The sequence below is a fragment of the Suricata suricatta genome, chromosome 7 (genome assembly GCF_006229205.1).
Source record: "Suricata suricatta isolate VVHF042 chromosome 7, meerkat_22Aug2017_6uvM2_HiC, whole genome shotgun sequence".
Taxonomy (NCBI): domain Eukaryota; kingdom Metazoa; phylum Chordata; class Mammalia; order Carnivora; family Herpestidae; genus Suricata; species Suricata suricatta.
The window spans coordinates 5,305,719-5,317,462 of record NC_043706.1 but is presented as its reverse complement, the minus strand read 5'-3'; the positions used below and the strand labels follow the sequence as shown (position 1 = coordinate 5,317,462).

The following is an 11,744-nucleotide window of genomic DNA, read 5'->3' as shown; positions in this document are numbered from 1 at the left end:
GTGAGATCATGACATGAGCCAAAGTCTGAGGCTTAACCGACTGAGCCACTCAGGCGCCCCAAGACTTTGCCAATATTCTTGGCATCTGTAAGTTAGCTCCTCAGGATCCATTATCTCGTGTTGAATAGTATTGCTTACAAACTAAACGCTTCACCACATCCTTTACATTTATAGGGTTTCATTCACAATGCTCTCCGGGCCATTCACAAAGTTTGTAGTTGGGCTTCAAAAATGTGCCGCATATACATACGTGTGTGGGTGTTAATAGTTATATTTAAATATGTTTATTTGGTCTTTCCCCCAGTAGGTATCTCTTTAAGTAGGTAAGTCCTCTTTTTTTTCTTCTTAACATTTTAAAAATTATTTTCGAGAGACAGAGACAGCATGTGCAGGGGAGGGTCAGAGAGAGAGGGAGACACAGTATCTGAAGCAGCTCCAGGCTCTGAGCCATCAGCACAGAGCCCGAAGCAGGGCCTCAACCCAAGAACTGTGAGATCATGACCTGAGCTGAAGCCAGATGCTTAAGAGACTGAGCCACCCAGGCGCCCCAGGTTAATGCAGTTCTATGTTTGAAACTCTATCAGTGATTATTTTCAGTTTGGACTAGGTGACTTTTCAGAATTTCCAAATGCCCTTCCAGTGAAGATGTATGTTTAAAAACAGACTTTTGACATCTGCTTCTAAGGCACTGTTCTTCAAAGCGCTGATGTTAAGGGAGGGGTTTCCCCAGGTTTTCTGTCCTTAATCCCTTCTAGCAGTAGGATTCCATTACGGGTAACTGTCCCTGCTTGGTTACACCCCTCATGAACATACATTCTACATTTCACTACACCCCACCACCTTCCCCGTCATCCCTTCAGGATAAGTACTCGGGGCCACAGGGTCCACTGCTGCCAATACCACTGCATCAATGACTCCTCTTGGTCTGTCTGCCAACAAGCCTCGGGCGTGACACAAAGATACAACTAAAAGATACAAAAGAAGTCATCGCACTTACTACACTGACATGCATATATGTAAATATGCTAATGTGCAGAAGTAATACCCAAGAGAGGCCATCAGCAGACTGGAGAAACAGGAAGCGCCAGGACTTTGCTCCTCCATGGAGACAAAAATAGACCAAACGACCTTTCTGAGGGCTCCAGATGTCAGATCGCAGCAGATAGCATGCCCAGGCAAGTACAAAAGAAGAAGGGCCACATGGAAAAGACAAATAATGTTTAGGACACTTGCTCACAGCAACTGCTCACGCTCCCTGACACTCCAGGGCAACATTGTGAGAAAAGTCTTCTCTCTGTTAAGTAAAGAAACAAATGGATGTTCAACAACCTGGTTTCCTTGTGGCCCCGAAGGGCTTGCTTCTGTTCTCCATGACATGGAAAGCAGTAGGAATGAGAGCGCCCTCAGGATACACTGTGGTGGCTGCTCCTACAAAAGGTGAGCATTTGTTCCAACAACGGAAGCACTGCAAAGCTGAGGACAGAGAAGAAGGTATCACAGGCCCTAAAAAGTAACTACCCTTTTTAAAGTTGGCAATTACAGAAATGCAGACATGACAAAAGCCCAAAACATGTGTCACTGTCTCCAGAATGATTAGAATGTGTGGCCCTCTGTACAATCCAAGCCCATAATCCGACCCAGTGGCCATTATCTTCATTACTTTGTTTTGTTTTTGATTGTGTCTGTTTGTTTGCTTTTTAATCCCCAGATGTCAACCAAAGATATAAAAAAGATACAGGGAAATGGGAAATTGTGTTCCAATTAGAGGAACAAAAGATATCTCTAAACCTGGCCCTAAATTATTTCAGTACTATTAATTGCCTGACCAAGGAATCAAAAGAACCATCCTAAAGATGCTCATGGAGGAAGAAGAAAAATACATAGTTAACTAAATGATGGCAGAAAAACTCTATTCTTGACCAAAATGGAAACCCAAGGACACAGAACATGTAACCAACAATGAGCAAGAAACAGGGAGATGAAGATTACAATTAGTGAATTTAGAAATACACTAAGGGGTCAACAACAGACTTGATCAAGAAGAATGAATCACACAACCTAAAGTATCCTTGTGTTCAATGATCTACTAAGAATCAAAGGACAGAGTCTAGGGACTAATGGGACACCAACAGATGACCCAATAAGTGCACTGAGGGAACCCTTGAGCAAAGGGGCAGGGAAGGGGAAGACCATTGATATGAGGAATGAAAGTCTTAAATGTCTAAGGAAGAGACAAATGCAGCAAGCTCAGTAAGTTCACAGTACAATTAACGTCAAGATGTGAACACAGTGACACAAGATGAACCTATCAAAACTCGCAGGTGAGAAGAGAAATTTGAACCAGCATGGCAAAAGCAACTCATCTCATGCAGAACTCCTGGGAGATTAGTAGTGGGATTCTCAAACCTTATGGGAAGAAGGGCACAAGCCAATGTATTCAAGTATTCAACGTTCAAAACACATCCACTAAGAACACGCTACCTGGCAAAACTGTTCTCCATGAATGTACAGATGGAGATTTTCCCAAATAGAAGACCTCCAAGTTTACAAGTAGACCTATCCTACAAGAAATAGTAAAGGAGGCCCTTCTGGCTGAAATAACAGGACCTGAACAGTAAATGAAACCACATGAGAACATAAAGGCCTCTGCTAAATATAAACATTTATACAATTGGAGCACCTGGGTGACTCACTTGGTTAAGTGACCAACATTGGCTCAGGTCATGATCTCGAGGTCTCTGAGTTCTACTCCCACGTTGGGCTCTGTGCTGATAGTCAGAGCCTGCAGTCTGCTTTGGATTCTGTGTCGCTGTCTCGCTCTCTCTTTCTGCATCTCCCCTATTGGCACTATCTCTCTCAACAATAAAAACACATTAAGAAATTTTTTAAAAATACACAATTATACAAACCCGTCATTTTGTAATGACAAAGCACAAGACTTTAATTTCTGCTACAATAAAAAATCAGTGCTGCTGGGGTGGCTTAGTTTGTTAAGCATCAGACTTCAGCTCAGGTCATGATCTCACAGATAAGAACTTTAAGCCCCACCAAGGCTTCTGTGCTGTCACCACAGAGCCGGCTTCTGACCTGTCCACCCTTTCTCTCTGCCCCTTCCCTGCTGGATGTCTCTAAAGAAATAAATAAACAAATTTTTAATAAAAGAATACAAATTCATTAATCTAGGTAATACAGAACATATTGAAAGACAGAATTTGTGATATGCGTAACAAAAGGTAGGAGCAGGAGTGGAGCTGGTAAGTAAGATAATTTTGTATTCAACACAAAGTATCAGTTTAAAATGGGCTTTGATACCTTTGAGAGCTTTTAAATAATATCTACGTAAACCACAAAGAAAATACTATTGAAGACAGAAAAGTTCATGAGAATGGTACCAAAGTATGTCATGGGTATAATAGCACGATTACAGATAAAAAATATAAATTTGATACAGAAGTACAGAATTGTTTGTTTATTTATTTATTTATTTGAGAGAGAGACAGAGGGAGACAGCATGCACAACAGAGAGCCGTGGAAGGACAGAAGGAGAGGGAGAGAAAATCTCATGCAGGTTCCATTCTCAGCTCCAAGCCAGACACAGGGCTCAATCTCACGACCCTGAGGACATGACCTGAGCCAAAATCAAGACTCGGGTACTTATCAGACCAAGTCCCCCCGGCACCCTGGAGGTAAAGAACGTTGAAAAATTACTTTCAATTCACAACAGTAATTCTCTCAGGCAAGGAGACTATAAAGTCACCAATAAATACATGATGATGTTAATGGTCTGTTATGATGACTCACCAAGACATGATAAAACATTCACTGACCACTAACTGCAGAAGATAGAAAAAGATGAGTACCAAAATATGCATGTATAATATTTATGCAAAGAAACACATACACAATATTACTGGCAAAGGGCATGGCTGATTCACACTTGACATAAACTCACAATGCCTTAACGTGTCCTAGATGAACACTGGCATCTTGTAACACAATACACAGGTATGTGAAACTACAACTAACGTGTGGAATGTTCCATACAAAAGAAAGCACATTATCATAGAATGCAGAACCAGAAGACCAAATTTACTTCCACAGAGTCTACATAAAAGAAAGAGATTAATCCTTTCAAAGGAAACCTACCATATAATTTTCACTGTGACTATGTACCCACGAACGAGAAGCACTGAATTGACGGCGTGTCTTCATTGACAGTAAAACAGGAAAGCTATTCATTAAAATGAAGCAAAGTGCGCTACTGAAAAATTTTACAAATAAGCAATTAAAAAAGGCATTAAAAATGTACTATTCTCTAAATATATTCCTCATTTTACATAGAGTGTAAGAATATAATCGATGCTTTAGAACTAAGGTGCCTAAAAAAAACCCTTTCCTTTCTAAATCACGGAACATTGCCAACGTTGCAAAATATCCTGAGAATCACCTTATAAATTAATACATATGCGGGAGGAAATTCAGGCATACTGAGGACAGTAGAAGAATTGTCTTATGATTTTTTTCCTGAAGTAAAATCACATTCATGAACAATCCTTTTGTTATATATAACTAATTTTCCTAATTATCTACCTCACTTCCTTTTTTCTTTCTTAAGTTTTATTTAATGCTGAGAGAGAGCGATATCACTCAAGCGGTGGAGGGGCAAAGAGAGACGGGACAGATGATCTACAGCGGGCTCTACACAGACACCAGAGAGCCCTGTGGTAGGCACAAACTCACCAATGTGAGATCACAAACTGAGCCCAAGTCCAGTGCTCCACTGAGTGGGCCACTCAGGCACCCCTCTATCTGATTTCTTATAAGACACGTACTCATGTCATACAGAACTTTGGATTAAAAACTATCAGAGGTGTGTCTCATCAACAACATATAAGAAAGTGACAGGAACTTCCTATTGTACAAGACAAAATGATTAAATGATGTAAATTCTATTGTAAAATAAAATAACCACTGAGACTTTATCATAGGCTGTGAATTCTAACTTCTAAATGTTCTAGGTCCCTTATGGCATTAATATGCAGAAATGCTAGGATACACAGAGATACATTAAATTATTTCACCACTGAGCAATGGACACAGAGGAAATTTAAATTTCAGTTAATATAAAGTCAAATGAAGTTCTTTTTAAAAAAATTTTAATGTCTTTCTTTCATTATGAGAGAGAGACAAAGAGTGAGCGAGGGAGGGACACAAAAAGAGGAGACACAGTGAAGCAGGAGCCAGGCTCTGGGCTGTCAATTCAGAGCTGAAGTGGGGCTCGAATCCAAGAACCAGGAGATCACGACCTGAGCCGAAGTTGGAAGATTAACCGACTGAGCAACCCAGGTGACCCAAGACAAAGGAGGTTCTTATTTGAAACCAGAACACACGTGATCTCAGTCTCCAGTGTTCCAAGGATTTCGGCATCGAAATCCCATATGCCCACTAGTACACCGACACACTTGTCACAAGAAGCAAAACAGAATTTAGATATGGCAGAGTTCCTCGAAATACAGAGATACCCTCTGGTGTTCTCAAACCAATGGAGAAGCTCACACATTATGGAGATCCTCACTGCGGGGTGGGGGGTGGGGGGGGACCTGCACTGGAGCTGAAATACTATCCTTGGAGAATCAAAGAACATGACAGGCCAGATAGCAGATGTCACTCTGTGAATGGGACAGACATAAAACGGGACTTCACAACAATTTTCCATTCAAGGACAGCTCCTTGAACTACACTTCAAGTTCTAGCTTCCTCCTTCACACTGGCACCTCACCTCGGTCATCTGCTTCCTCCCCACCTACCTGGGTGTGAGGCTACTGTCTCCTGTCTCTTCACACCCCACAGCTCCTTCTCGTGCTCCAAAAAGATGACCAGGTCTGGTTTCGATACAAGGAGACCTGTTTATCAGAAAGAAGGAGTATAGTTATTGCTGGAGACTCTACCTTTCATCCCAGTACTCTACTCAGTAGACAAGAGAGGACATGGGAGAATTCTAAAACATGACTTCCCAAACGCTGTTGCCGCAGAGGGAGCCTCTTCAGAACCCGCAGGTGGAGATACAAATACTCCCATCATCACCTCCCTTCCAAGGACACCGATACAATAAGCAGGAAAAACCGGAGTTTGAGATAAGGGCGGTACCATCCTATGCCACTCAGTGTTTAGAATTGCTTTGAACTTACAGAAATGATGGTGGCACCTGACAAAAAGGGAGGCTGCAGCTGGAAAGAAAACCTCATGACGTATTTCCCTACAGCTACCAATCCTGGAGGGATCCGGATTCCAGTCATGCAAAGAGGAACTTCTAAGTAAGAGTCTTCAAAGGACACAACAAAACCCCGAGTGTGATTTGGGAAATCTGGAAGGAGTGATCCTCACCCAAGAAGAGGAGGTGCCCATAGGTCTCCAGTATCACATCCGCATACAGTTCCCGCTGACTGTGGTTCAGGCATTCCCATTCTTCCTGAGAGAATTCTAGAGCCACGTCCCGGAAGGTCAGCTGTCCCTGCAATAAATGCCAGAGTGATCCAGTGGCCATTGGCAGTGTTCACAATGGTACCTACGATGACAGAGGCAGTTACTGTCACCAGGCAGACTCCAAGAAACGACCTTCACTGCTTACCTGCTTGTACCCACTGACCAGGGTCCCTCATTTGACTTAACCTCCTTTTTCTCTCTTATCTTTTCCTTCTGCCACAACACCCTATGGACACAGTCTCCTGTGATGGACACAGAAAACATTCAATAAAATGTAAACCCGGCCCTTGGGCAGGCCAACTTTGAGCTTAGCCCTTGACTCATCCCTGTACACATGGATGGTGGACTTGATTCATGCAGTGAGGACAGTTACCTTAACCTTCTTATAATACGAAAATCTCCACCCAAGGAGGAGCACAAACCTCACTTACAAAAGACATAAAGTATGTACCGAGGTGTTCTCCTCAGGCACATGTGCCACCTTATGTCCAGTTCTACATAACATGACAAGGCTCACTTCCTAATTAACCACTGAATCTAAAATAAAAGGAAAACATCACACACACACACACACACACCCGTGATCTGTGAGTCTCTCATTTACATGGTTTCCTCCTAATCTCCTTATTGGCTGGAAATCAGTTTTTCTTTCTGTGGTGACAACCCCCCTTGCTGAACTTTCATTTAGGACTCTGTTATATATCAGGATTTTCAGACACACAAATATGTCAATCATGTGATTCTGGTTTTCATTTTCTGAAACTATAAAGCAGTACATAAGAGGGTATTTCTGTGACCAGAGTGGAATAAAATAAAAATTTCTTTGGCTTTTTTCCTTTTTCTTATTCTATCGTCTTTTGCTGTTTTCTCTCCACCTGGTGATGAGACTCTTTCAGTGGCAGAACTTCAAGGGGACAGATGATTCTTTCTACTCAAGGAAATTCCCACGTTAGCAACTCTAAAGACAGCTGCTTTAGCCTTTCCAAATTCCTACTAAATTCTCACCTGACCAACCTTCACTCAGAGGTAGGAACGGCTCTATGCCCTTATTCGGCAGGAAGAAGTTACAGAAGATGAGACCTTCTATCTTTCACACCCTTAAAGATGTAAGGGTCAAGGGGGAAATGGCGAGGGACACAAAGTCAAGAGACATGCAGCCTCAATTAAATCTCCTTACACCTTGCAGCTCAACGATACACACCTGAGACATGCAAACGTGCCCTTCCTCGAGGAACACATAGCTGCTCTAGGGCCTTAATGTTTATTTTGTTATAAAATCCTTCAGACAGGCAGAGTATGACATTCCGTTAGCACTGGGCTACACAATGGAAGGAAACTCATTTCAAGCTACATTTCATTTGCCTTTGCTCTCCTCATCAAAAACCACAAGCAAAAAGCAACTCTGACAAAAGAAATTTCCAGGTGAAATGTGATGGTTTCTCAATAGTGCTCAGTAAATCTAAGAGCTTTGGGAACAGTGTGGGGGAAGATCACCGTCATAGGGGAGACATCTGGCAGACAGCACAGAGCCAATTCAAGTAGCGAACATGAACTATACTAAAGCAAATTCTATTACTGTCGAAGACACACCAAAGGACACATGATCACTCTTGTCTTCTGTTCAATCAAATTATCAATCTAATGACGAGCATACAGTGGATTTATACAAAGTTCCATCACATATCATGTCAGTAAGAGGCTGCTTTGTGGCAAACAGGTTTGAGCAATGGATTGTAGAGGGGCCCACAGGGACCACCTGGCTGAACAGACGCAGGCCAGCAGGGGACCCCCCTCAAAATATCTACAGGCCCTAACTAACTAACTAACTAACTAACTAACTAACAAAGAGCTACTTACAACCAGGCAGAATTACCAAATAAGGGCAAATTCCTTAAGTCGTCATACCTCCTCATCTTCCTCCTACAAATTCAGCCCCAATTCACTGCCTCCTGGCAGCAGCCTCTCCTCTGCTGTCCTGCCCCCCACTCCCTTGAGGCTTCTTCAGAAATCTAGTGTCTAATTCTACCACAGGTGAATTCTGTTCACCGCCCACGCCCTCGGCGTCCTCAGGATCAACAACCCGTATTTGGGAGCCGCCATCTCATGGAGGAAACGCCACATGGAGACACCTGTTTCCATGTCCTGTCATGTCTAGTATGTTTTAAATAGAGTATCTTTTTCACATTTTACAAACAAAGACCGCCACACCCAACCCTGCTTTTTTAATGTTCCAAATTATTCTCGGCCTCAGATCCATCCTGTATATTTTTGCTGCAAAAAGAAACTTTTCTTATAGCATGAAGAGAGGACATGTCACCACCAGGTGTCACAATGGGGTTGTGAAGGGTTACTGGTTATATACTGGGCAGCTAGGAGAGATAAAGGCAAAACGGGAGCCTCTAGAAGGACTCTCATATGCATAAGAGGTTTCCTGAGATACTGGAGGCCTTGTGTTTTTCATTTTCTTAATCGTGGTCTAAAGAGAAATACTGAAGGATCGGTTCTCCTTGACTGAAATCCCAGCACTCGACCCCACCGGCAATCATAACCTTGAACTCAACGCCTTCCCCTTTGGATCAGTCTTCAAGGGAATGTTTGTAATACATTCAGGACTTTATTTCAAGGTGACCAATGTTGATGCCATAGTGAAAGCTGGGTGGCAAATGTAAAGAAATCCTGGTACATACAGGGGAGAAGAACTCTAAAGACCTAACCTTGAATATCATTCCTGAGAAGGTTTGAAACGTAGGTGAAAACATGAGGCAGAAACATCACAAATACAGAAATCCATATTTGTGATTTCAAAATCCATGGAAGTGGAGGGGGAAAAGAGGACACGGCCTCTGAACTGGCACACCAGGCTTACCTGAGAGCTGACCATTTCTTCTCTCCACTCGTCCTGTAGATTTCGTTCTCAGGCGGAATTTGTGGAGAAATCACAGCTGCATCAGAAGAAAAGGCCTTAAAGGCACCATGAGAACTTCTCACCAGAAACGTGCTCACTGGCCGGCAGGACTTTCAAATACAGAAAGGCCCAGCTCCCTAGTTTGCTGGAGTTGCACTCCAGTCGGTCCAGGATTCTCTGAAGGATGGACAGTGTCTGGGAGAGAGGGATGAGAGAACCATGAGATTGTTCTGATCACCAGGCAGGCATCTCTGCTCTGAGACTCAGCTTTATATATACTTACATGTATGGGGAACAGCACAGAAGTGGCATTTGCCTTGGATAATGATTTCTCATGATAAATTTCTTTTATATGTAAAAATTTCCCATAAGATACATTTGTAGAAGATTCATGCATAATCTTGACCAATAGTGATTGACCTAGGAGACTTAGATGTTTAATATATGGGAAAAGAAGGTATCTTCAGACATTAAATACAAGACAATGTTTTTAGCATAACAGAGGTGGAGGTTAGTTCCTTGAGAGCATGTGTCCATAGCCTGTCTGCTTAAGGGGAAGTATAAGAAAAACAGGATTCTCAGAAACCATAATGTTTGCTCCCATAATCACAAGGGAAGTTCCTACCATAATTTCCATCACAAGGTGTAATCAGCATGTTGGGCCAGAATAAGGGTACAAGTCACTCCAGATACCAATCAACAAACTGAATTGGGGGGGTCTGTGCACAAGCAAAAACATGGAGTGGGATTGGATATTCATCATCATTGACAGCAGTAGGCCTTGCAAATCTGCCTTAACCTCACAGGGAGTACTCTGAACTAGTGAGTTCAGAATGACGCCCAACAAATTTCACTTTTTTCTTTTTGCTTTCAATGGAATAATTTTTCTAAACAATCCTCTGTTTTCCTGTTTCCTTTTCTTAAAATTCTCTTCCTTAAATTGCTTTAATTTTTTTCATTTTTTTCCTTTATTTTATTTTGGAGATAGAGCATGAGCATAGGAAATGGTCAGAAGGAGTAAAGGAGAGAGGGAGGAACAGGCAGGAAGGGATAGGGAGAAAGTAGCGGGGGGAGGAAGACACTCAGAGAGAGAGAGAGAGAGAGAGAGAGAGAGAGAGAGAGAGATGGAGTGATGGAGTGATCGATTCTCAAGCAGGCTCCATGCCCAACACAGGGCCTGATCCCATGACCTGCGGATCATGACGTGAGCTGAAATCAAAGGTCACAGGCCAAACAAACCGAGCCATCAGGCGCCCTTAAAAATTGTTCCACTGTATTATGTCCTATTGGATACATACAGATTATAAAACAAAATAATTTTTGTTGGCTATTGTTAAGATGCTGTGAGGTCCAGAATCCCTGTTTCTACAAAACTATTTACTAAATAAAATCCTTGCATTGTACCCCCTGTATTAGTTTCCTGGGGCTGCTATAACACAGTATAAACAACTGGGTGTCTTAAGACAAGAGAAATCCACCCTGCTGGAGATCTGGAGGCCAGAGATCAGAAATCAAGGTGTCAGCAGGGCCCGAATCCTCAGAGGCGGGGCAGAACCCTTCCCTGCCTCTTCCTAGCTCCCCCTGCTGGCTGACAGTCCTACCAGCCCCAGGACCTGAAGCTAGGACACTTCCATCCCTGCCTCTCTTATCAGGTGGTGTTCTCCATGGGGCCTCTGCATCCAGAAGAACTCAGTCACACTGGATGATGGGCCCATCCTACTGACCACACCTTAACTTGAGTCCTTCTGCAAGGGCCCTATTTCTAAATAAATCCACACACATTCCACAGGTCGAGAGGTTACGATGTCACCACATCTTTCAGGGACACAGTCCAACACGTAACAACATGCTCTGCACTTTTCAAAGAGGGGCTAGAGCAGAAGGCGTTTTCTACGTTTAAGGACTTTCCCAATATATAATGGTGAGAAGGCAGGATACTGGGGATTTTCTTTCCCTCTCTGCAGGCTAAGTCAGACCAAGGTGGATAGGCGACAACAGACCTGAGCACATGTGACACCCACTCCGGATCACGACCCTTCTTAGCCCAACGCTGTTGGCACTGAGCTGGGATGCTCACCCGGCCGCCACCAGCTCTGATGGGAAACTCTGCAGGGGACTCTCAAAGACATGCTTGGCACGGACACTCGGCTCTGCGGAGGCTGCTGCGTCATAGTCAAGCTAACATTTTGGATCGAGGGAACAAGGATGACTTTTCAAAAGTATATTACCGAACCTGGAAGAGGAATACGCTAGAAAAGCTGCCTTGGGTTGGTTGTATCTGTGTCCCGAGTGTAATGACCGAGGATGGAGGCGGGACGGGTGGAATAAAGACTTCGACAAACAGCATAACAACAAT

The 11,744-nt window shown here is 43.1% G+C and overlaps 2 protein-coding genes across 3 annotated transcripts in view; both read right to left on the bottom strand.

Moving 5' to 3' along the window:
- Window positions 1-11,744, bottom strand: part of LOC115295645 (zinc finger protein 420-like) — a 91,487-nt gene that overhangs the window by 27,109 nt on the left and 52,634 nt on the right. The gene's annotated exons all lie outside the window — the stretch shown is intronic.
- LOC115295651 (putative protein ZNF720) lies at window positions 3,497-6,775 on the bottom strand. 2 transcript variants are annotated; one of them, XM_029943752.1, is made up of 5 exons: window positions 6,629-6,775; window positions 6,385-6,511; window positions 5,808-5,903; window positions 4,147-4,261; window positions 3,497-3,680 (listed from the first exon to the last, which is right to left on the bottom strand). In XM_029943752.1, the coding sequence occupies exons 1-5, from the start codon at window positions 6,657-6,659 to the stop codon at window positions 3,561-3,563; spliced, it is 489 nt and encodes a 162-aa protein (XP_029799612.1). In that variant the 5' UTR covers window positions 6,660-6,775; the 3' UTR covers window positions 3,497-3,560. The 2 variants fall into 2 exon arrangements, with proteins under 2 accessions (XP_029799612.1, XP_029799613.1); XM_029943753.1 differs by lacking the exons at window positions 3,497-3,680; window positions 6,629-6,775 and having other exon boundaries at window positions 4,151-4,231; window positions 6,385-6,604.

What these genes read in the sequence shown, in the direction of transcription:
- LOC115295651 (XM_029943752.1), bottom strand. Translation starts at nt 6,659, where the DNA reads ATGAGGGACCCTGGTCAGTGGGTACAAGCAG. An exon ending in TGGTCAGTGGGTACAAGCAG is followed by an intron (nt 6,512 to 6,628) that starts GTAAGCAGTGAA and finishes CATTTATTGCAG; the next exon opens with GGACAGCTGACCTTCCGGGA. An exon ending in GTCACAGTGAAAATTATATG is followed by an intron (nt 3,681 to 4,146) that starts GTAGGTTTCCTT and finishes CTTTACCTCCAG; the next exon opens with GGTGCCGGGGGGACTTGGTC.